This window comes from Juglans regia, chromosome 15 (assembly GCF_001411555.2).
Source record: "Juglans regia cultivar Chandler chromosome 15, Walnut 2.0, whole genome shotgun sequence".
In the NCBI taxonomy this organism is placed as follows: Eukaryota; Viridiplantae; Streptophyta; class Magnoliopsida; order Fagales; family Juglandaceae; genus Juglans; species Juglans regia.
The window spans coordinates 9410436-9434635 of record NC_049915.1 but is presented as its reverse complement, the minus strand read 5'-3'; the positions used below and the strand labels follow the sequence as shown (position 1 = coordinate 9434635).

The 24200-nt window shown below is 37.7% G+C and overlaps 2 protein-coding genes across 3 annotated transcripts; one reads left to right on the top strand and one right to left on the bottom strand.

The window, feature by feature from the left end:
- Nucleotides 1-1402: 1402 nt before the first annotated feature.
- On the bottom strand, nt 1403-3968 carry LOC109020061 (zinc finger protein JAGGED-like). 2 transcript variants are annotated; one of them, XM_019002459.2, is made up of 5 exons: nt 3763-3968; nt 3526-3623; nt 2992-3123; nt 2666-2750; nt 1403-2312 (listed from the first exon to the last, which is right to left on the bottom strand). In XM_019002459.2, coding segments are annotated over exons 1-5 (798 nt in total). In that variant the 5' UTR covers nt 3765-3968; the 3' UTR covers nt 1403-1831. The 2 variants fall into 2 exon arrangements, with proteins under 2 accessions (XP_018858004.1, XP_018858013.1); XM_019002468.2 differs by having other exon boundaries at nt 1994-2302.
- An 18696-nt stretch (nt 3969-22664) lies between these two features.
- On the top strand, nt 22665-23240 carry LOC109019863. The gene has a single exon (XM_019002239.1). The coding sequence runs from the start codon at nt 22665-22667 to the stop codon at nt 23238-23240; it is 576 nt and encodes a 191-aa protein (XP_018857784.1).
- The last annotated feature ends 960 nt before the right edge of the window (nt 23241-24200 follow it).

Genomic DNA, 24200 nt, shown 5'->3' with positions numbered 1-24200 from the left:
GTACTATGAATTAGTATATACTCTCCAAAGTTCATCCAAATTCATGCTGATATTTTCAAAATGTAATTTATTGCATGAATATAATGTTTACTACACAAATATGTAGTATCGTTGTATAAGGATATGTGTGCGCTACATTTCACATGTAGCTGCCAAGATAGGCGATGAAACATATGAAATAAGAGAAACAATTTGTATAAGTTCAAAATAGATAAATCTCGTACAAGTCCTTGTAAAAAAAGGGATCTCACATTAAAAAAAGTGTAAAAAAAAAGCTATTATTTATTAGTGGGATCTACTTTTTTACAAAGAATTTATATGAGACTTGTCTATTTGGAGTTTATATATAACATTACTAAATAAATAAATCAATGCAATAGATCACATGCGTGGCATGACTAAATTAATGTAGCTATGTACTCTTAGGCCCGGTTTGGATTCAGATATGGTTTCATCTTATTTCATCATTACAATTTTTCTAAATCTCCACACAAAATATAATAAACAATTCAATTTTTTCAAATCTTAAAATAATAAAATATTAAAAAATATTATTTTAATAATATTTTATTCAATTCATATAAAATAATCTCATCCCATCTCACTATCCATACGAGCCCTTAGTAAAATTAACTTTAGGAAGTATATATTTAAAAAAAAAACAAATTTGGAAAAGTCATATTTTAGTTGATTATACTTAGTTAAGAAATTTATTACTTAGATTGCATATTGGCTTTATTGCTTTTAAGGGTGAGCGCAGCGCCCGGGTGACTGAGGCAATGATTTGGCACTGCCCGGTGGGCAAGTCATGTACATAGTTTTTTTTTTTTAAAAATGTAGTTTATTATTAAAATAATAATTTATTTTATATGAATTTCAGATTTTTTTTGTTTCACAATAAATGCATAAATCTTATATATTTCAAAATTGTAAATATTATTTCTCTAATTCATACCGGATAAAGTCTGTTTTTTTTAAAAAATAAAAAGCTTAATGGACAATAATCACGTGCGTGTATATATAAGGATAATATTATATATATAATTAATATCATAAGCATAAAAAATAGAAAAGGATTTAGGGCTTTTATGGAAATATAAATGCAAATAGTTGATCTCTTACACATACTGATCATCTCTCGACAAGATTTGATGTTTCTCTGATGGGTGAACTTTTAGCAAAAAGAACCGAATTGATGAATTGCAAGTTCTATACATACATATATATATATATATACACACACACACATATATTTGATCTTGGTTGTTGTACAGACATCACATGACACTGAAACAACAAAAGTTAATTTGAACATCCCACATTTCGTTGGATAGAAGGAAACATCGAACGTAAAAGGAAAAGCAAATTAATAATTGACCATTGAAAAAGGGAGTAGTGAAGAAGATCTAAAAACTGGTTTGCCATTGCAAAATAAACTCCAATTGCAAAAGAATTCAGGGAGAACTTTCAGTTCATATCTAACATCTTGCCCCACCAAGTCTCTAAGTTTTTCCTTTTTCAACAGTTTTAGTTGTACACCAATACTATACCCCATTACAGCTCCAAGCCAAACTTGCTGAGGATATACATGAGCTCAAAAGCTGTCCCAACACCTGTAGAAAATCCAAAAGTCTCTCTCCTACCTACCTTTGCACGACCCCATCTGTCAGCTTGTTGTCTCTCTCTCTCTCTCTCTCTCTCTTGATCTTCGTGGATGGCGTGCCAATGTAGATGAACAGTGCTTGAAACAATCACTCCCTCCTAATTATAACGCACGATCTTGAAATTGATTGATCGATGGTGTGGAGGATCCGAACGGTAATTATTGATGTCATGTCCCTGCAAAGCTGCGGCCCCAATTCAATCCCTCAGGATTGTGCGATGATGAACCGTCTCTACCAAAACTTCCTGCCCCTCCCGCTGCCGATCCTAGCAACTCCGACACCCGGCTGCCACCGGCCTGAGCATTAAACCCTTGTCCGACCGGCGCGCCAATGCAAGTGTAAGTACTAGAGTCCGGTGCGTAGCTTAGGCTTGGATGGCACTGTTGGTTATTACTGCTGACAACATGGCCGACACAGTACTCGTTCATCTGATATTGTTGTTGAGGATTATAGGGTGTCGGAAAGGACATTGGACGCGAAGGAGAAGTGTATAGATATGGTTGTGGTGGCTGAGGCGGCGGCGGAGGTAACTGGGTGGAGGGAGATCCAGAGAAGAATCTTGGATATCTGAGTGGTAATGTTGGATCTCCATTAATGGCGGTCCCTGCTGCTGGATGATAGCCTCCTGGTATGATTGGCTGGCAGTAGCTAAGATCAGAATATGAAGTAGGCATCCCTTAATTAGTTTTCTTGATCGAGTTCATTCAACAGAGATGAAATATTAAGGGATTTTCTTCCATAGTCTTAAAAAAATGAAAAATAAATTAATTAAAAGTAGTAAAAAGTAAATCTTTCTGCCCATGATCTAATTATTCAAATCCTGGGCAAACTTTTATGGTTCAAAATAGCAAACTACTCAGTTGATTTGTCAGTATTTTGTGTTGAAAATTTCTCTAAAAGGAGAAGAGATCATCAAGGTAAGGAAGATGATGATAAGGATAGAGGAAAAGAAGAGAAAAAGTAATGCAAAAAGTGGATTATAAAATATAGAAAACGCATACCCTAGATGAGATGGAGTTTGGGAGACTAGGTTATCGGTACTGAAAACCAGCTGCCTAGCCCGGTTCAGCGTCTCTGTCTCCCTCTCTGAACATATGTTCAGCATATACATATAAATAAATCAAATCAGTTTCAACACCAAAACAGCAAGAAATTCAGCAAAAACTCCCAACTTTTGTTATGCTACTGAGATTGACATGACCACGCTAGTTTCATGGGAAAATAATTAGAGAAGTGACTCATTTTCTAGAATATTATTAAATTGATAAAAGTATAACTAGCTAGGTAAAGGCTGAGATGAATGAATGGAAGGTAGGAAAGGACTTGCCTTGGCGGTGGCGGTTCATGTGTCCCCCAAGAGCCTGAGATTTGCAGAACTTGAGGGAACAAAACCTACATTCGTAGACCTTCCCACAATCGTCTTTTCCATCCTTTCCGCCGCTTTTCTTCTTCCTATAGCCTGCAAACCAAAACCAACCAATTAAAGGGTCTTCGATGAGAGACGTCCTTTCCTTAGCTAGGGGGCCGGCCGAACCCTAATTACCCAAATCATGGATGATTCCGGGAGACCGGACCTTTTCTCCTCTTTCAATGCTTATCATATGAAAGCGGAGAAGGAAAAGAAATAGGGAGAGCTAGAACAAAAAAATCACAGTACTCTTTCGGAGCTACACATCCAAGCATTGAAAATTAAGTGTATAACAAAAAAATATATACTTTCCCTTTAAAACTTTGCGAAACCATCTGCATTTCTTCATATTCCTAAATGTTAGGTTTAATATATACGTTTTTATAAAGAAAAATGAGTATTTTATATTTTTTTTTTTTTGTATTTAATGGTAGTATAAGAAAAAGGTAGTACCGGAGGAGGAGATGTCGGCCTCAAAGACTTGTTTACCATGATCTCTAAAATCATCAGGCAAGTTGTTGAGGTCCAAAGGGTTTCCCTCATCAGGTCTCCTGCAAGTTAAACAGCCAAGAGAAAAAGTTAGCTAGGAAAGAGAGAGTTAATAAAAGAGAACATGGGGCAGTAGAGGAGATCAAGATCAAGATGATGAATAGAAGCTGGTGTGAAGAGGTGTTGTGGGGGAAGACCTACATGTTAGCGACAGAGGGAGACACAGAAAAATTGAGGTAAAACTATCTTTGATTAGATAGGAAGATGGCCAAAGTTTTTTGAAAAAAAATTATAAGACTTTCAGTTTGGACTGCAAGGTTAGAGGCTAGTTTGAGTGGTGGTGGTAGAAAAAGTGCTTTGAAAGTTCTCTATCAGTTCCTCTGCCAGCCCCCAGTACAGGACTCTTCTCTTCTTACTCTCTCTCTCTCTCTCTATGAGAAAATTGAAAGAACGTAGGGACAGTGGGTCTCGTGACTTTAAAAAGGGCAACGGGTGGGGGTGGAGAGAAGCTCTAGCTAGGTATTTTGGCAGTGTCATTTAGTTTGGTTGAGAGGATCAGATGAGGGAATGAGAGGGACGTTACCTTAGTTTTGCCTTCACTAAAGAAGGCTAGGTACGTATCTATATATTGCACTAAATCGACTCCTAGGATATATATTTCTATCAGATCTTGATCACATTCATAAAATAGTTCCAAGATCGCTATATACATACATACATATGTATATATATATTTATATAAAGACCAGAAATGATGGACGCCCAATCACATCTTCTAGCATTAAAGCAAGGCGGCCAAGCACTATGCACGAAATATTTTTATAACATTTATCATATGCCTTAAGCTATGGCCAATGAAAACATGCCAAAGACAAGCCTTTTGCCTTGCCTTGCCTTGCCTTGCAGAGAAGCTCTACGTTGACGTTGTCAAGCTGGACAAGTGTGTGCTACTAATTAAGCTAAACATTATGGCCCACATGCATGGAACTTTAAGTGCATATATTTCCGGCCAAATGCCATATATGCTACCCTCATGAGTTCGTTAATTGTGGCGGATCATGGAACTGTTACTTTCCCATTCTAATTACTATGGCTTTTGTGATCAAAACTAGCTAGCATATGGACTTATTCAATAAAATCTGTTGAAGCAATTTTCTGCTAGATCAGCAATCGTGTGATTATCCTGCAAAAAGAACAAAATTAAGGGTTCTAGACTCGATGTAGCCTACTATGGTTAAGTTAGATTGAGTAGTTTTAGTATAGAGAACTCAGAATGCAAAGAGTTTGCACGACACATGTCGACCTATTTATAGATGATAAGGGACACGGTATGGCGTTGCTCCTTTGAGTCCTTGTTTTTCGGGCTCTAACGCGGTAACACCTCTAAGGCTTAATTTCAAACATTTAATGCAGTAACCCTACTGAGGTTGATTTGACTTTTAACAGGGTCGAGTTGGTGCGCAAATTACCCTCAAGCACTACAACAGAAAGGGTATTTTGGGACGAAAATTTTCATCCCAAAAGACCCCAATTTCGTCCCGTAAAAATTTTTGGGACGAGAAAAATTCGTCCCAAAGTCGTTCCAATATCACTGTGCCAAAAGGTATTTTGGGACGAAAATCACCATTTCGTCCCAAAAAATTTCTTTTGGGACGAAATTGAAGGAAACCGTTCGAACACGTTCGAACGAAAAAAATTTTTCGTCACGGTTTAAATTCGTCCCAGAAAATAGTTCGAATGGGAAAATTTTTAAGTTCGAACAGTAGTACCCTGTTTGAACGAGTTCGAAATATGTTCGAACACACATGAATTCGTTCGAACGTTATGAATTGTCTTTGTGTTCGAACGTTAAATGGTCAGGTCGAACGCGCTATATAAATTCAAACGGTATAGGATATGTTCGAACAAGACTGAAATTATTTACGTTCGAACGTTGTGTGATCGTTCGAACGTATTATCTACGTTCGAACGCTATTGTCGTTACATAGAGTTCGAACGTTTTACGTTCGTTCGAACGATATCTCTTTAATTTAAATCAATAATAGAAAACCAAATAGACATTCATACTATTTGCCACAATACATTAGAAACTGTTTAACACTCACAAAAGTGTGAAAATAAGCGCAAAGTAAATAAATAACATGCGAGACAGGTATTGTTCGTACATAAATAGATAATCCCAAAATCCATCAGTTGTTTGGAGGCCTGTACTGTTGCATAAGCTGCTGCATTTGGAGTTGCATCTGTCTTCTGAACTCTTCTTGTTGTTCTTCATGTTGTTTGAGGCGCATCTCCATATCTGCTTGTTTTGCCAATTGAGCCTCTAACTCATGCTGTCTTGCAGTCAATTCTTCGATTCTGGAATTCGCATTCTCTAGCGCTATAGAAGTCATAGATGCATTCCCAGAAGAAGAGGAAGAGGGACCAGGCTTTACACAACGACCCAAACCCCTCAAATATCCTGAACGTTGACCCAGGACTTGTGTAAAAATCTCAATATCACTTGTTGAGGAATTTTGATCTGACGCAGATTCAGCACGTAGGGCAACCATTTTATCCTAGCCATATATAAGATAAAGAATTAATATCGTCATAAATATTCTAATATATTTAATTCAAACAGGTTATAAAACTTACATAATTTTCACGGGCATCAGGATGAGTCCACTCTCCATTACGATCAGTGTGCGATGCAGCATATAATTTTGTCAGATCATAATTAGTATCTGAATCTTGCTACAATAAATGTGTTAAAGATATAAAGTCATTATGATGAGTCCAAATAATTAACTATATCCAATAAAAAAAATAGCAATACCAATTTCTGAGAAAGACGATGGAAAGATCTTGAGCCTGCATGATGATTAATCTTCAATTTTGATCTATTTGTTTTGTTTATAGAACTTCGCTCCTGCAAAGAAATTGAAAATATTATGAAGCGAAATGACAGATATGACAAGTAAAATAATTAAATTTCATTATACCTGATATGATGGATCCTCAAACATGTCACAAAGTTTTTCCCACTCAGAAGGTCGGACATCCTGGAAAGGATGTTGGCGTGCATCTTCCTTCTTCTCAAACTTATTATAATGCTCATGACACCTCGCCTTATATTTGCGGAATGCATTACCCATAAGCTCTTCCACAGTCTTACGCTCCTCTCTCCGACCAAAATTTAATTCGAAATCATCCTTAAAAAAATAGTCACAAACACATTATCATTTATAATATTCTAAATTTAAGTAAAGTATAGGAATTTATTCTACTAAATCAATATTTTAAATATTACCAAACAACGCTTCTTGATAAGCTCTTTAACATCTTGGGGGACTTTCTTCCATGAAGTCGTTGCCAAAGGTGCGTAAGTTCGTGTAAGAGCACCCACATGTGATGCAAGCCAAGCTGCTGGTTGTCCTTCGCCCCCAGTATGTTCGTCAGGAATGTTAACCTTGATCTTACCCACCTTCCGATATTTTTCCAACGTCACCCCTCTAGTGGTGCCTCGACCTTGACGAGATTGTACTGTAGATTCTATAAAATATAACATTGTAATCAATTGCATTTATATTTCTATTACAGGACCTTAATTAATAACTTTTATGAGTATTAAATTTTTACCTTGTTCTGTAGAATCAATCTCTAATGGTGAGTCTGAAGGAGAGCTAGGAACAGGTGGAGATGGGTTGCGAACTTCCTTCCTCTTTGGCGGCATAATTTTAAACTACTGATACATTCAATAAGTAAAATATTTGTCATCAAGTGGAATGTTAACACTTAATTGGTCAATCAGAATCTGTATCAGTTTCATTTGACAATTCGCTCTCATCATCTGTAGATACTTCAGATGATTCAACATTTTCCTCAACTGTCGTATCAACAATTTCAGCCTCAATATCTTCTCTATTTAATGGAATCATCTCATACTGGCTCAAATCCACAAACAAATTTATCGCGGGTTGACTCTCTTGGTATGCTTCTTGAGTAGAAGAGTCATCTTCTTCTTCATCTTGTCCTTCCACCTGAGGGATAACATCATATATATTTCTTGGAGAATATTTTTGAACTACTCGCCATTGATTTCCTAACTTCGGGTCATCTAAGTAGAATATTTGAGATGCTTGAGAAGCCAAAATAAAAGGATCATCTTCATACCATTTTTTTGATGTATTAACACTCAAAAAATATTCATCATCACGGACTCCAGTACGAGGATTGCTTAAATCCCACCAATCACACTTAAACAGATACACCGCAAGCTCTCCCAAATATTTCATTCCAATTATATCGACAATAACCCCATAGAAATCAATATTTTCTCCATCATGACTTCCTTCGACTAGGACACCACTATTTTGGGTTTTCCTATAACAATCTCGATCCAGTGTGTGATACCTACTTCCCCGAGAAATACATGCAGAATATCGAGCAGCGCGTCTCGATGGGCCACGCGCCAATGCATACAGTTCATCAGATATATCATTTGGATTATTCGCATGCAATTGTACAACCTACATATTGAGTAAAGCATATACTATATCAAAGTTGAAATTAATATTTTTTCATTTGTTATTGAGTAACGCATATGTAATTTCATTACCCGTTCTTCAAACCATCTCGGGAACTCCTCTTCATGTTTCTGGTTTATATCATTTACTCCTAGTTCCTTGAGCACGTTAATATGATCACTGAAATTGATGATTACCACAAATATATTATATTTTGTATTTTTTCCCTGACGTAATGAGGCAATTTAAATTAAGAAAAAGTTATAACTTACTTCAAGTAGTTCTCTATCTCAGGGCAATTGTTCAGCACGTACCACTGAGCTTTCTCGAACTCTCTTCCACACAAGTCATAACCACGCACTGCACCAATTGGACGAACTTGTTGGGAAAACACAGAATATATAGTCCGTTGTCTTGCTCGGTCAACGTCAAAGTTTCTTTCTGGCCGATCAAACCGAGTGTCAACTCCGTGGAAATATTTGGAACAGAAGGTATGCCACTCATCGTCAATATATGCTTCTGCAATTGATCCTTCTGGACGGGCCTTGTTACCCACTGTACGTTTCAACTTTCCAAGAAATCGTTCAATGGGATACATCCATCTATATTGAACTGGTCCTGCAAGTCGAGCCTCACGTGGCAAATGAACGGCTAGGTGAACCATGACATCGAAGAATGACGGTGGGTAAATACTTTCTAGCTTACACAATATTATGACAATTTCTCGTTCCATTCGATCCAAAGCTTCTACATTCAACGTCCTCGCACATAAGTCTTTAAAAAATGCACCCAACTCAGTCAAAGCCACACGCACATCTCTGGTCAAGTACCCACGGATACCAATAGGCAAGATACGCTGTAAGAAAACATGACAATCATGACTTTTTAATCCAGTTATTTTCCAATCATTTGTTCTCACACACCTTGTTAGATTCGAGGCATAACCGTCCGGTAATTTGATCTTCATTAGCCACTCACAAAATGTAACCCTTTCATTCCTTGACAATGTATACCACCCAATCGGCATGTAGACAGACGAACCATTTTCTTGCAACTGCATTTCCCGTCTTATTCCCAACCGCTTCAAATCCTTCCTTGAGTTTATTGTATCCTTTGTTTTTCCTTCAATTGACATCAATGTTCCCAATACGGATTCGCAAATATTTTTTTCAATATGCATAACATCAAGGCTATGTCGCAATTTTAACTTCGACCAGTACGGGAGTTCGAAAAATATACTCTTCTTTGTCCAATTCAACTCATTCGTAGCTCGTTTTCTCTTTCGTTGTTTTTTACCAAATTCATTACAACCAACATCTATAAATTGTGCAAGTACATCTTCGCCAGACAAATATGGTGGAGGTTGGCCCCATTCAACAGTTCCATCAAACATTCCAGAATTTCCACGCCATCTATGGTCACCAGGTAAAAATCGACGATGACCCATGAAACATAATTTCCTCCCGTACGTAAGCCATTCAGATTTGGTATATTTGTTACAAGTTGGACATGCCATTTTCCCCTTAGTACTCCAACCTGACAAATTCCCATAAGCTGGAAAATCATTTATTGTCCACAACACCGCAGCATGCATCTTGAACGACTTGCCTGTTAACGAATCAAATGTGACAACCCCATTCTCCCACAAATCTTTCAATTATGCAATCAATGGCTGTAAGTGTATGTCTATATCATTTCCCGGTGACCTCGGACCTGGGATGAGCAAACTCATCATGAAATATGGATCTTTCATACACTTCCAAGGTGGTAAATTATACGGCATAAGTACAACTGGCCAAGTACTATGACTAGTACTCATGTTCCCAAAAGGATTAAATCCATCTGTTGCCAACCCAAGTCTTACGTTACGCGGTTCTTCAGCAAACCATGGGTGTTCCTGATCAAATTCCTTCCACACCTGGGAGTCAGCAGGATGTGACAAAATATTCTCGTTCCTTACTCTATCTGATGAGTGCCATGTCATATCTACAGCCGTTGCGCGTGACATAAATAATCGTTGTAATCTAGGTATCAATGGAAAGTGGCGGACGACCTTTTGCGGAACATTTGCCTTGTCCGATGTCCATCTTGACTCGTGGCATATAGGACACTCGTTCAACTGCTCATTCTCTCGCCAAAATAATATGCAGTCATTCGTACATGCATGTATTATGTTGTAATCAAATCCGAGTCCTCGTTTCAACTTTTTTGCTTCATAGAAGTTACGAGGTAAAGTATTGTCTATCGGCAGTGCCTCTTTAAACAGCTCAAGTAACATATTGACTGCCTTAATAGATAATCGACACATTGATTTTATGTGAAGCAATCTTACGGTAAACGACAACTTACTATGTCTTCTGCATCCTGGATATAGCTCACGCTGTGAATCATTCCACAAGCGTGCAAAAGTGTTATGGCCCCCATCATTTGAGCTTAATGTGTCCGTGTCACCTTCATCCACAAACATTCCCGCACCGATGTCACCTAACATTTCCTCCATATCCTCATCGTAATCATCTCCAACAATCTCTGGTTGTACATCTTCATCGATCTCTTCTTCTTCATGTGGAGCCTCAAATGAAGTTGGATATGGTTCGCCGTGTAAGACCCAATCAGTATAACCCTTATCAATACCTTTGACAAACAGATGTTCTCTCACCAAGTCTATCTTATGAGAACGCAAATTCCTGCATTCTCTGCATGGGCATCTGATACGCCCATCACTATCACATGTACCCAATGCAAACTCCAAGAATTTCTTAACACCTTCAGCATATACATTGTAATTCTGACCCAATCGATCGGTAACTCTCATCCAACTCTTATCCATGCCGACTATATTCATTACAAACAATATTGTAATGCATCAGCAAACATCCATATATCATGTACCAATTAATGAGTATGCCACCTTTCACCGGGTAGTTGGTCCTATCCCGTTCGGGATTGTAAGATCATAGTCGCCAACCTATGATCTATTATCTGTCACGTCCAACAAAATTTCGGCAGCATCTCCCCATAGTTCTCCAAATATGCTCGTTTCGTTGTGTGCACTGACGATTAACACATCGTTGCACCATCAACGAAACTGCATATCCAGAGAACAATGGATGAAATGTCAACCTCATAATGTTGGACGACAACAGATATAGTTCTATAGTTTGCGAGAATGATCTTACAATCCCAAACTGTCCACTCTGGACAATTCAAGAGTTATCAATCAAGCATTCATCCGAATTGATAACTCTCGAACGGGTCTAAGGTTTATTTTGATGAACAAAAAATACAAAATATGGTAATATATGTCAAACAATAACAACATATTATTTACACAACAATACAACAAAAACATAATTAGTAGGTATTATTTCAATATTTATTCCAGATTTTAATTTAAATATTAGTTTTACATGTTTATAATTAAGTATTTTAATTTAAAGATTTAGTAGTATCTTAATTTGAATATTAAAAGTTATTAATTTATCTTGAAGTATTTAAGTATTATTAAATCTTAACTATTTCTATTTTAATTTAAAGATTTAGTAGTATTTTAATTTGAATATTAATTTTATTAATTTATCTTGAAGTATTTAAGTAGTATTAAATCTTAACTATTTCTATTTTAATTTAAAGATTTAGTAGTATTTTAATTTGAATATTAATTTTATTAATTTATCTTGAAGTATTTAAGTATTATTAAATCTTAACTATTTAAGTATTATTAAATCTACCAAAATTTATATTTTATTTTAAAATTTTAGTAGTGTTTTAATTTGAATAATAATTTTATTTATCTAGAATTAACAATATTAAATGGTAGTAGTACATATAATTTACACAACTATCCCAAACTATTTGTATTATGTATATGAAATGTCATTACCCGTTCGAACGATGATGCCCTATGTTCGAACAAAATTAATACGTTCGAACGGTAATCCTAATACGTTCGAACGTATTCGTTCCAGATTCCAGTCGTCTTCAACAACGCCGAAAACTCCATTAATTACAAACTCTAACAAACACAAACACCAATTTCAAAGCATACAACTTTCTAACATTGCAAAATATTAAGTTCAAATCATACATTTCTATTTTAAAAGAAATACCTGACAAATTGAAGATGAAAATGAAATAATCCGAGAATAATCTGAAAATAATCACAAACTATCCTACACATATTAATCCGAGAATAATGGAGTGAGATGAACAATTTTTTTGAGCTTAAGGGCTAGTTTGAGAAAGAATACCTCTAATATGCGAAGGGTAATCTTCAGAGCACGGAGCGACAGCGCGGAGAGAAAGGAAATTGTGAGGTTCTGTCGTGTTTTTGAAGAACATTTCATGTTCGAACGGTTATTTACTAACCGTTCGAATGTGAAAATATTAAGCGGGAGACAATTCCCTCCTAATTTTCACGTTCGAACGTATAAAAAGTATGTTCGAACGTTATTGAATTATTCCCGCTCGAAAATTTATCGTTCGAACGTTAATTTCTAACTGTTCAAACGGTATTACAAAGTTTTATTTATTTATTTTTTCATTATAATGTTGAATAAAAGAACAACATTAATATATGTAGACATATTAGATGATACTATATTTTAATTGGCGGGATATTTTCCCACCACTGCAATAATCCGTTCGAACTATAAAAAATTACGTTCGAACGGTAATCCAGCTGTCTTTAATTGGCGGGATGTTTTCCCGCCATTTCCCTTGTCCGTTCGAATGTCTTATTTTACGTTCAAACATTAACATATGTGTTCGAACTGTTTATGAGTACCGTTCGAACACATATCCTTTATGATTAAATATAACTTTTTTCATCATTAAATGAAAAGTACTATAACATCATATGTATTAGTTATATATACTATCATATATAATGTAATATATACTATCATATATATGGTAATCTATACTAATTATATAGTATATATAGTAATATATATTATCATATATATAGTGACCTATACTATCATATATATTATTAAGATCATATGTATTAGTAATATATACTCACATATATATAGCCCCAAATATACTAAGGTCACATAATAAAGTATGTAGAAATTAATAAGATGATAGTATATTAGTCGTTGTCTATACTCTATGTATATATGTTGTATAATATCATATATAACTTTAGTAGGTAAAGTATAATGGAATATGTAATATGACATATATTAGTTAAGTATAAACTCATACCATATAGTACTACATGCTATTATATAGTACTATATATATGAGTTATATCTCATATATAACACTTTGATAGTAAAGTATTATGATATATTACTATTATACTATAAGAAAATATTTTATAAGATATTATGCTTTCAATTAAAGTATTCTACTATTATAATATATATTATAATATTACATAGTAGATTACAATATATATAATCTACTATAATAGTATATATATTATAATAATTTATATGAATATAAATATAGTATACATTTAATATATTTTTTAATAATATTGTAAAACTTCCGTTCGAACGTGAAACAGTAACGGGCGAACGGTTTTACATTAACGTTCGAACGTTTAATATTAACGTTCGAACGGTTCTGCAGGTATAAGTTTATCGCGGGCTTCCTTCCTCTCACGCCGCCGTCTCCACCGTTTGAAAAAGTGAGAAAACGTTTGAACGCACGCTCTTCACCGCCGTCTGCCGTCGTGATCAACACATACGTACAACATTTGTCCTCCCAACTAAAGGTATGTACTTTCAAACTCATTTTACCGTTTATTTTATAATTTTATGGTTTTATTTGGTTTTTTTCCTTAAAATTATATTTTCTCATTAATAATTACCGTAGAACATCATAAATCTATCGTAGGATGTTTAGGAATGAAGAATACTTTGTTTTTGAGTCGAAGAAACCACGGAATCGAAACATTTTTGAGTATTTTCATGGCTGCTGAGTTGACTCAGCCATGGCCGAGTTAGATCTGTTTTACGTTCGAACGGTATTAACCAGTACGTTCGAACGGTAAACCTGTACGTTCGAACTTTATAGACACGTTCGAACGTTATTAATTTTCCGTTCGAACATATATTTATACGTTCGAACGGTAATTATTAAGTTAAATCCATTAACATTTTATTAGCTTATTAAATTGTTTTCATCGTTTAATTGATTATATGTTCTATCAATTAATTTATTAAATTGCTATTAGTATATAATTTTGTAAATCTTTTAGTCGTAATTAGATTTTATCACTAATCTTGAATGTATATTTTATTGTTTTAATTGCAGGATCATAATAATGTCTTCTCGGGGCCGTAAACGTGGTAGATCAGGAGAATCTTCCATCCAAACAGTTCGAGAGCGGACCGTTTTACTTGAGCGACAGGTAAAACTGTCTGATTTTGTCGCTCTTATATGGGAGGGTCATTCCCTCCCATCAGTATTTAATGATCGTGGTTGGGCACCGATCTTAGATCAGCGAGAAGAAGGAATGGAGCTCCTTTCCTTCATTGAGATCGTTACTGAGTTCTATAAAGAGCTCGGTGCTGCTAGCCCAGACGATGGAGGGGCATATAGGATCTCTGTCCGAGGAGCTCCTGTTATATTTTCAGCGGATGGACTCGCTGCATATTTGGGTATTCCTAGGCTTCTTGATGCCTATCCAAACCTACCAGTACGGGAGTCTGGTCCCTCAGGTGATGCAGCTCAGTCTCAGGACGAGGGACTAGATTACACAGATGAGATAGATACACTTGCTGATCACGAGGTCAGGGACTTGATTGTTGGTCCAGATGCTCCAGTGTATGATGGCTCCAAGAGTATTAGGCAGGCAGATTTATCTTCTTTCTTCAAGATTATGAATTTGATCATTGCCAACAATATTGACCCACGGCAGCACAAGACCGAGGTCGGCATGGATCGAGCGAGATTTATGATACGGGTCGCTCGTGGCATCCCGATCGACCTCGTTGGTTATATATTTGAGAGGATCCGATCAGAGGCACGGTTTATTACGACAGATATACTGCCGTTTGGGATCCTCATCACTCGATTTTTGCTACATGCCGGGGTTGTGCCCGAACCTGCCGAGCGTTCTCGATTTCCGATGGCACCGATCAACAGCACCACCCTATCACGGAGCACGGGACACTCTAGATTTCGTTTTCGTGGAGCTGTTCCAGATAGGGCTGAGATTCAGAGAGATGGGCAGCCAGGAGATACTGGAGTATCGGCCGGTGAGACATCTACACAGCCTGAGACATCACGCACATATATTCGCGAGGAGCTGGCTGACATATTGCGTGCTGAGATCGGTGTACACACATCAGCAGTGATTGATGCAGTGCATACTGCCATGTCTGAGTTGCGTACAGAGATTATGGCTACCGTCTCTGGGTTACGTACAGAGGTTGATGAGTTACGTACAGCGATTAATGCCAATAATGCAACTCAGGTCACAGTTAGTACTCGACTGACACAAGTAGAGACACAATTAGCTGCAGTCGAGGATGTGTGTAGAGACCTCGCATCATAGTTTTTATCTTTTATTTATATTTTCTTTTGTTGTAATTATGAACAATATATATGACATTTTGATTGATAATATTTGCTTTATTTGGTTGATTAATATGTATGTGATTGATAATATTTATTTACTAAATATCTTATTTAACGTAAAAGAAATCATTAAAATATTTTAAAATTAATTACATAAAATTAATTAATGAATTTGTATATATGATAGATATTTTTTATATTTTGAGTTTCGTACCGAGATTAAAATTATACCTTCGAATGTATAAATGTGGTGCTTGAATATGTTCTAACTAAATATATTCCGTTCGAACGGTTTAGAAAGCTTCCTGCCAGGATTTGCCACCAAATATGTTCCGTTCGAACACAACAAATTATCGTTCGAACGTTTTTGAACTTTTCCCGCCATAATAAAGTAATTATCCGCCAAATTTTACTGTTCGAACGTATTTTTTCACGTTCGAACGGTAAAAATTTTTTGGGACGATTTAATTCGTCGCAGAAAAAACTGTTCGATCGGTTATTTTGACGTTCGAACGGTTTTCTAAATTCATCGATTTTTTGGGACGAAATTTAAATTTCGTCCCAAAAAATGACTTTTAGGGACGAAAAAAATTTCGTCCCTAAATAATTTCGTCCCAAAATCTCAAATTTGTTGTAGTGAAGGTTTCCTCTATGTCAATTTTTTTTTTTTTTTTATTTGGGGGAAGAGGGTATCGAAGTCTAGACTTCAATTTTGGAGGCTGGGGGTTATGTCAACCAGGCCACAGGCCTTTGGCTCCTTTATGTCAATTGATTGTGAAAGAGTTGTTCAATGACAATTTAGAGATTCGAGTCCCATGGAGATAGAGTGCATTTTAACTTGCCTGCCTCTTAGATGTTACCACGCGAGTGAACCCCACGGTCAAACCTTTAATTGCTCATGGGTCTTTGATGGGCACCAACATGGACCTAAAGATCATTTGCAAGTTTCAGATCGGTCAATTACAAGGTCAAGAGTCAAGAAGATCAATGAGGCAATACAAAAATTGATGTAATCCACTTGAGATGAGTTTAGTAAGAGCCCAATATTCAAAATGGGCTTGAAGGATGAAGATCTAGTTTTGATTCATTTGATAAGGTATGGAAGAGGGCAACAACATGACTTGAAGGCTTTGGGCACTTAAAGGCTTTCAACTTGTTTAATTCATTTAAATGATTTATTTTATTAGTTTAAAATAATTGGGCTTTTTATGGGAAGGACTTAAGGGGGCTCTATGCAAGGGCATGTTGGGGAAGTTATTATTTTATTGAACTAGGGTTAGAGTTTTACTGTAGCCGCACTGTAGATGCAACACTATTCACACAAGGGGCATTTTTGGAACATGAGGATTTATTTTGGCTAGAGTTTTAATTAGATTTTGCTTTAAATACTCTTCGTAACCTCATTTTAAGAAGTTTTATGAAATTTGATGTGAGTTGAGTTTACTCCTCTTATTCTTGATTGAACTTTTGAACTTATCAAAAGTAAATCACAACCTTTATGACGTTCTTCCTTGTAATCTGAGTTCTTGAGACAGATTCTTCAACGGGTCTAGATTTTAATATAATCTAGGTTCTTGAAACGAGTTTTCATCGGGTCTAGAACTTTAGATTCTTCATCTATTGACTTGATATTGGCTTTCTTGGATATGTTTTCAAATTGATTGTGGGTTTAAGGGATTTCATTCCCACGGCTTCATATCACTCTTCCCTTGCCTGACCAATGGGCTTGGGCCCAATAGTTACCCTACAAATTTCTACCACACTTGTATTGGAGGCAATTTTATCTTTACCTTTTTTACATTATTAATTTTGAATTTCATACTGCCTTCTTGGGCACATGGTCTTCTTGGTAATGCGCGTGGTTTGTTCCTCCTGACGGTTAACTTGCTGACCCATGATTTTCTTTATTGTGCAGCATAAAGTCCTCCACCCTATCTGACACAAGCCTCTTCGCCCAATGCAAAATGAGGGACATGTTCAATGTGCTCTCTATGTCCTGACAAGTGGGTGTCTCCCCCCTTGGCTCCAGCACTAAGTCCCTTGTTGTTCCACCTTCTCAAAACCGTCATCTTCCTTTGCCACCCCGTTTTTATATCCCTATTTCTATTTCCCCAGATCCCTTGCATTCGCCGAACTCTACTGCATCTTTGCTCCATGCTTTTCACGCTCACCATAATCATTCCCCTTTCATTTTCTCCCTTTTCACCATTCTGCCAATAATGGCTCCTAGGAATGCTTCCCACTTCGCCCCTTGATCTTCAAGATTGCGACGGTCCCCATATATATAGGGCTCACGGTGATGGGTCTTCCCAGGTAGTGACCTTTGAGAGTTGTCATTGGATTGTTAACGCCACGTGGATGGAGTTGGACTCCATGTGGGATTTGTACAGCAACCCTGATATAGTGGAAATGATTCTCCCTAATTCTTGCCATGGCATGCTCAACCCCGATGGAGTTGCTAAGTATGTTGGATTGTATATCAACATGTTTCTAATGGGTCTGAGGCTCCATTTCTGTCGCCCAGTCTGCGATCTAGACTTCTTGGGCATGACTTTTTCTTAGTTGCTACCCAACTCCTGGAGGATCATGTTGTCTTGTTGAATCATTTGGTGGCAGACTTTTGAGGCTTACTACTAAAGTATCGTTTGGAGGAGAACCCTGATCTTACTGCTCAGGAATATTTCTACATGTAATGGCTTCAATTGACATGATGAGAACTAGTGTAGCTTCCTCTTGTAGGCGAGTCACAAGTTGTGCATTTGGAGCTGCGATACTCCCATGTCCAGAATTAGGACAGACAATTTTTCTTCATTGTTAGGGTTAGATGGGGGTTTCTCGACACCATGAGTTTCCCGTTAGGGCTTCATGGCGTCATTTTCGTAATGGCAGCAATTTCAAAGTTACTCTCTCTAGGAGGGAGACATCGTGTCTGAATATTGTTTACTCGTGGGTCAATGAGAACCTAAATGTCGTTGAGTCCAACGTGATTCTTACTCTACAAACCATAGACCGTTTCTTGGTTTTTCCACACCGATCGTGAGTAGTGGACCGTCAGGCCCCTAGTTCGGACAACACACTACCTTCTCGTGGGGAAAAGATATCTGCCCCTGCTCCATCTGACTCTAAAGGGAAAAAGCCTTGCGTCAAGGGTGTTAGTGCACATGGCATGTCACAAGCTCATCGGGACCTTGATAGCCCAAAGGGCAGCTCAAGACGCCCTCGGTCACCTACTGCCCTTTCATCTGGTGGCTGCATGGAAGCTCAATCTATTCCACCGTCGGCACACCTTGATCATCTTCCAGAGGGCATTGAACAAAGGTCTCGGGACTTGGACTCGATGTTGGATGCTTCTTCTTTTTTTATTCGATCCCATATGTCTTTGCGGGCTCCCTCCCTAAGGCCATATTTGAATGGTTTGAATCATCATCTTTTTCCTTCAGAGGGAGCAAATTTGTCAAGGTTTTGGACATTGACAGAGAAGAGCAAGTCCATGTCGTCTATGGGACCGTGGTCGGGGACAACGAGGTTGCATTTGATTCCCCCTCGTCCACTCTAGTTGTTGCCTTCGGTGGGTCAAATTTCGATACTATAGGGGAAAAGCATGCTTCCTTTATGCATGAACCTTTGCCAGTTTCTGTCTTTGATGGGGACTTTCCCGTATCCTCCTTGGCTAAGTTCATTTCTTCGCCCGAAATTATTCCTGGAGAGGAGATGTATGGTTCCAACGAGCAGCGGGAATATCAACTTGTGGTCTGTGACGCCCTCAGACCCCACTTGGGATTAGACAGAGATAGAAGCATCGGGACATGTAACTCAAAGCTATACACCCAACGTTTATGACAGTTAACATGCAATACACCTAACATTTTACTACTAGTATGCAATAATCACAGCGTAAATGTTAAAGTTTAAGTAAAGATAGAGCAATTTATGTATGGTACCAAATAAAGTAACTATTAAAATCACAAAATACTTGTCCAGAAACATCCAAAATAAAAAAATAAGGGTTTTAAACCACAACCCTTAGCACTTAGTTTACCAGTATCCAAAACACTATTTATATGGGATCCCAAAAAAAACATCATAATTGGGCTTGTCTTTTGCTATGATCTTCTACAAGTCCTCGAGAAGCTTTAGTACTTCACTAATGAACTTATCAGCTACCTCTAGTCTTTCCTTTACTGTTGGCTTTGCAGAGCTTTTGGGGCTCTTTGGGGCCTCCTTAATTGTTGGGAGACCCTCTCCCTTGCGTTTCCCCATGGTCCTCTTCTAGTCCTGTCACAACGTCTCCCATTCCGGGAGAATGGTAGTGAAAACTAGCATAGTGAAATTTCAAGAAATCTTAGCAAGTTAACCAAAAACATACAAGAAGATAATATAAGAATGTAAACGCAAACCAAGAGTATGAATGGATGTACACTATGATACCCCATATTTATGTGTATTTTGACTAAGTAAATTATTTCATTTATTAAGATTATGAGCTTTCTTGTTTTAAATTTGAGATGATTTACGTTATATTATTTTAAGATTTTTAATTGTTAATTCAATGTGTTTTCTTGTTATTAATTATTGTACATTATTTAAATTGCACTTTATTTTAAATTAGTTTATTGTTGGATTTAATTATTTTATTTTCATTTAAGCATTATGTTTAAATTATTTTATTTAACTTGCTGTTTTGAAATCATTTTCGTTGGATCATTTGTGTAACCTAAGATGTGAGAATTAAACATCATTTCTTTCCCTCACTTTTTCTTTTTTCTTTTTTTTTTTCTTTTCTTTTTCCCCTCATTTTCTTTTCTCCTCTCTCTCTCTTCGCTCCCCGTCCATGCGCCGTCCACCCTGCGCCGCCGTGCACCTCCCATGTGCGTCACCGCCCCTCCCATTTTCTTTCCCTCCTACCGGCAACCTCACCCTCCAGTTTCCAGCCCCTCTCGCGCCGCCGTGAGTCCCCACACATGGCACCTCTTGTGTTCGCGCGCCACCGTCGCGTTACCATTGGCCACCATTTCTTCACCACACCACCGGCTAGCCCCCCAGCTACCTAACCCACCCATCCTCAGCTCCAATCCGCCACCGATGAAATCCATCTAACTCTATTTCCGTTTTGGGCTTTTTGGACTTCAACCACCATCTACGCCGTTACCCACGGCCAACCACCACCAAAAGCATTAATTTCACCGACATCCCTAAATTCTTCCTAAGTAATCTCAAGTCTTTGTTTGTCCCCGTTCAAAATCTTGCATTTTGAGACCCACGGCCATAGTGCATTTTGCACTGTTACGCTGTTGTGCCACCACTTCTAGCACCTCTGTGATCCTTCAAAAAATATATTATAGCGCTGTAAGTATTTTTCCAAAGAAATTTCATGATTTTAATGTATTTTTGCACTAACTCATTTTTATTGTGATCTGGTTGATTGTGCTGGACTGAGTCCGAAGAGTAAGGGGGTCGGATGGATTGGAATTAAGTTGTTTGTGTGGCTGGATTATGTTGTGATTTGTTGCTTGTTGGATATTGTGTCATTTCATGTACATTGCATATTTGCACGCATGTTCATGTTTGTAACTGAAAACTGGATTTTTGCATAATTGCATACATGTTCATGTGTATACTTGAAATACTGGGTTTTCATGTGAGAAATGATTTTGAGTATGTTTGAAATGATTGGATTGACTGGTTTGAGAGAGAGGAAAAGAGGCTGTAGGGATGGTGGTAAGCAAGGACGGTGGTATAGTCTTGCCTACGGTGCACGCGGTAGGGATGGTGGTATAGTCCCGCCTGTAATTCAAGCATACGGTGCATGCGGTAGGGATGGTGGTAAGCAAGGATGGTGGTAGAGTCTCGCCATTGATTCCCGCCTACAGTGCTCTAATAAGTACCTCTTGTGTGAAAAGGAACTGTAGGGATGGTGGTATAGACCCGCCTGTGATTCCCGCCTACAGTGCACACTGTAGGGATGGTGGTATAGTCACACCTATGATTCCTGCCTACGGTGCATGCGGTAGGGATGATGGTAAGCAGGGATGGTGCTAGAGTCCCGCCTGTGATTCCCACCTACAGTGTCCGATAAATGATTATGTTGTCAGTTTATGACTTAATGACTACGAGCACATTTTCTGGAAAAATGACGGATATTGTTCATGGCGTATTTTTGGTCAAATGAGGTTTTTGGCGTACATTAAAAAATAATCATTTTCATGGAAAATGAGGTTTTGGGGTCTCTTTGTTGATTGTATTAATACATTTTTATCTTATGGGTTATTTGGATTATTACTTACTTGCGGTATTGTTTAATGATATCGGCGATTTTGATGTAGATGAGGACGAGGAGCCTTAGGCTTTTGGCTCCGTTGGAGGAGTGATTTGGGGTTGTTCTCGTGTATCGAGATTCGTTTTATCACTCGTTTATGTATTTGCCCTTTGTAATATATTTTGGGATAATTGTATAACTTTATAAAGGTAATTTATTTTGGATATTTGTATTTAAATTTCTGGTACTTAGTTGACTTACTTAAATTAACCGCTGCGACTTTTGTTGTGCACTTTTGCATGTTGCACACACTTGAGCACTTATCGTTGGGATGCGTGACTCGTGTTGTCATCATCCCGACGTCACGATTCTCGTGTTTCCGTAAGTGGGAGTCGGGGCATCGCATGTGGTATCAGAGCAGTTCGACTCTGGGTAAAACCACATATCCCGTAGGTGCAGTACCAGAAAATTTAAAGTAGTGATTTGAAGTTATTTTATTGAAAGTATTTTATTTTAATTTTTTTATTGTACGCTGCTTTATTTGATTTATTTATTTTATTGTATGTTTATTTTAATTTATTTGTTATATTTTATTGTATGTTAATTTATTTTGTTGGTTTTATTCTACTTTATTTATGTTATTTTGTTGTATTTTACTTTATTTTACCATAATTATATTTTAGTTTGTTTTAAGTTGAAAGTGGGGTTAAGGGTTACGCTATGGCAAGAAGATGGTATGACCAAGAAGGCCAACCAATGAGCCCGAGGATGAATTACTGAGAGGCGATGGGAATTATGCCATGGCGAGGGCGTTAAATCGGATGACGGAGGTCCTTCAGCAGAATTTTTGTCCACCGCAAGGAGAGCAGAATAGGGTGGTGCAAGTCGAGTGCACCTTTGAGCATTTCTTGGCGCATAGGACCCCTGCCTTCATGGGCGAAGAGGATCCACTTCGGGCCTGGAGGTGGATTGAAGACCTCGAAAGGACATTCGAAGTCTGTGGTTGTACGGAGGCCCATAAGGTGTTGTATGGGAGTTACCTGCTGCAAGGTGAAGCAGCTAATTGGTGGAAGACTAAGCGAGAACTCCTAGAGATGGAGTTGGGATCTTTTGCGGCTGTGTCTTGGCTGCGCTTCAAGAAAGAGTTCGAAGACCGTTTATTCCCTATTTTTGTGAGACTGCAAAAGGCACAAGAATTCAATAACTTGGTCCAAGGGGATATGACTGTTGAGCAGTATGCTCGAAAATTAACAGAGCTTGGGCGATTTGCGACTCATCTAATAGCCACTGAAGAGTTGCAGGCCGAATGTTTCAAGGAAGGGTTGCGCCCTCAAATCCACAGACAAGTCGCGTGCCTACAAATCCAGAACTTTTAGAGGTTGGTCGAGGTGGTCTCTATTGCTTATCGAGAGCGAGGTGTTGTGGTAGGCTCCCCTCCGGGTAAGAAGCTACTGAACATTGATGGTTAAGGGAGCAGCTCCGGGTTGCCACAAAAGTTTGTGCAAAGGACTGGGGCCCGATCGCAGGCAGCCTCCGGTGTACGTATTGGGGGCCGAGCTCCAGTTTGTGGCAGATGCAATAGAGCCCACGAGGGTGAGTGTCGTCAAGGTTGGAACCAGTGCTTTGAGTGCAGTCAGGCGGGGCACTTTGCTCGTGAGTGCCCTAATCAGACCCAAGGGAATCAGGGTTGTCATTGAGGTGGTAGATCTAATCAGAGGCAAGTAGTTCAAGCTCGGGTGTACGCATTGACTCGTGGTAGTGCTTGCGATGAGGTTTTAAAGACTCAGGACGCTAGAGTTATGGCAGGTATGGGTCTAATCTTATCTTTCGTAATGGATGCCATGTGTGGTTTATTCTCGGGTTTTGGAAAAATTATGCGAGCTGTACCCATACCCGTTGGGTGTTGGAGGTCGTGTGATTTTCTTAAGTGTGTTCTAGTTGTATCTTGTATCCTGCTTTAGCGTGATGTTTGGCTTTACAAATTATGAGGACAAAAATTTATTTTAAGGAGGGGAGGATGTGATACCCCGTATTTACGTGTATTTTGACTATGTAAATTATTGCATTTATTAAGATTATGAGCTTTCTTGTTTTAAATTTTAGATGATTTACATTATATTATTTTAAGATTTTTAATTGTTAATTCAATGTGTTTTCTTGTTATTAATTATTGTTCATTATTTAAATTTGCTCTTTATTTTAAATTAGTTTATTGTTGGATTTAATTATTTTATTTTCATTTAAGCACTACGTTTAAATTATATTATTTAACTTGCTGTTTTGAAATCATTTTTGTTGGATCATTTGTGTGACCCAATATGTGAGGATTGGACCTC

Excerpts from the sequence above, each read along its gene's own strand:
- LOC109020061 (XM_019002459.2), bottom strand. Across the intron at positions 3,124-3,525 it reads GGCCGACATCTCCTCCTCCG|GCTATAGGAAGAAGAAAAGC; the intron begins GTACTACCTTTT and ends TTTGGTTTGCAG. Across the intron at positions 2,313-2,665 it reads CAAACTCCATCTCATCTAGG|CTACTGCCAGCCAATCATAC; the intron begins GTATGCGTTTTC and ends TTCTGATCTTAG.
- LOC109019863 (XM_019002239.1), top strand. The coding sequence starts at position 22,665 with ATGGCGAGGGCGTTAAATCGGATGACGGAGGTCCTTCAGCAGAATTTT.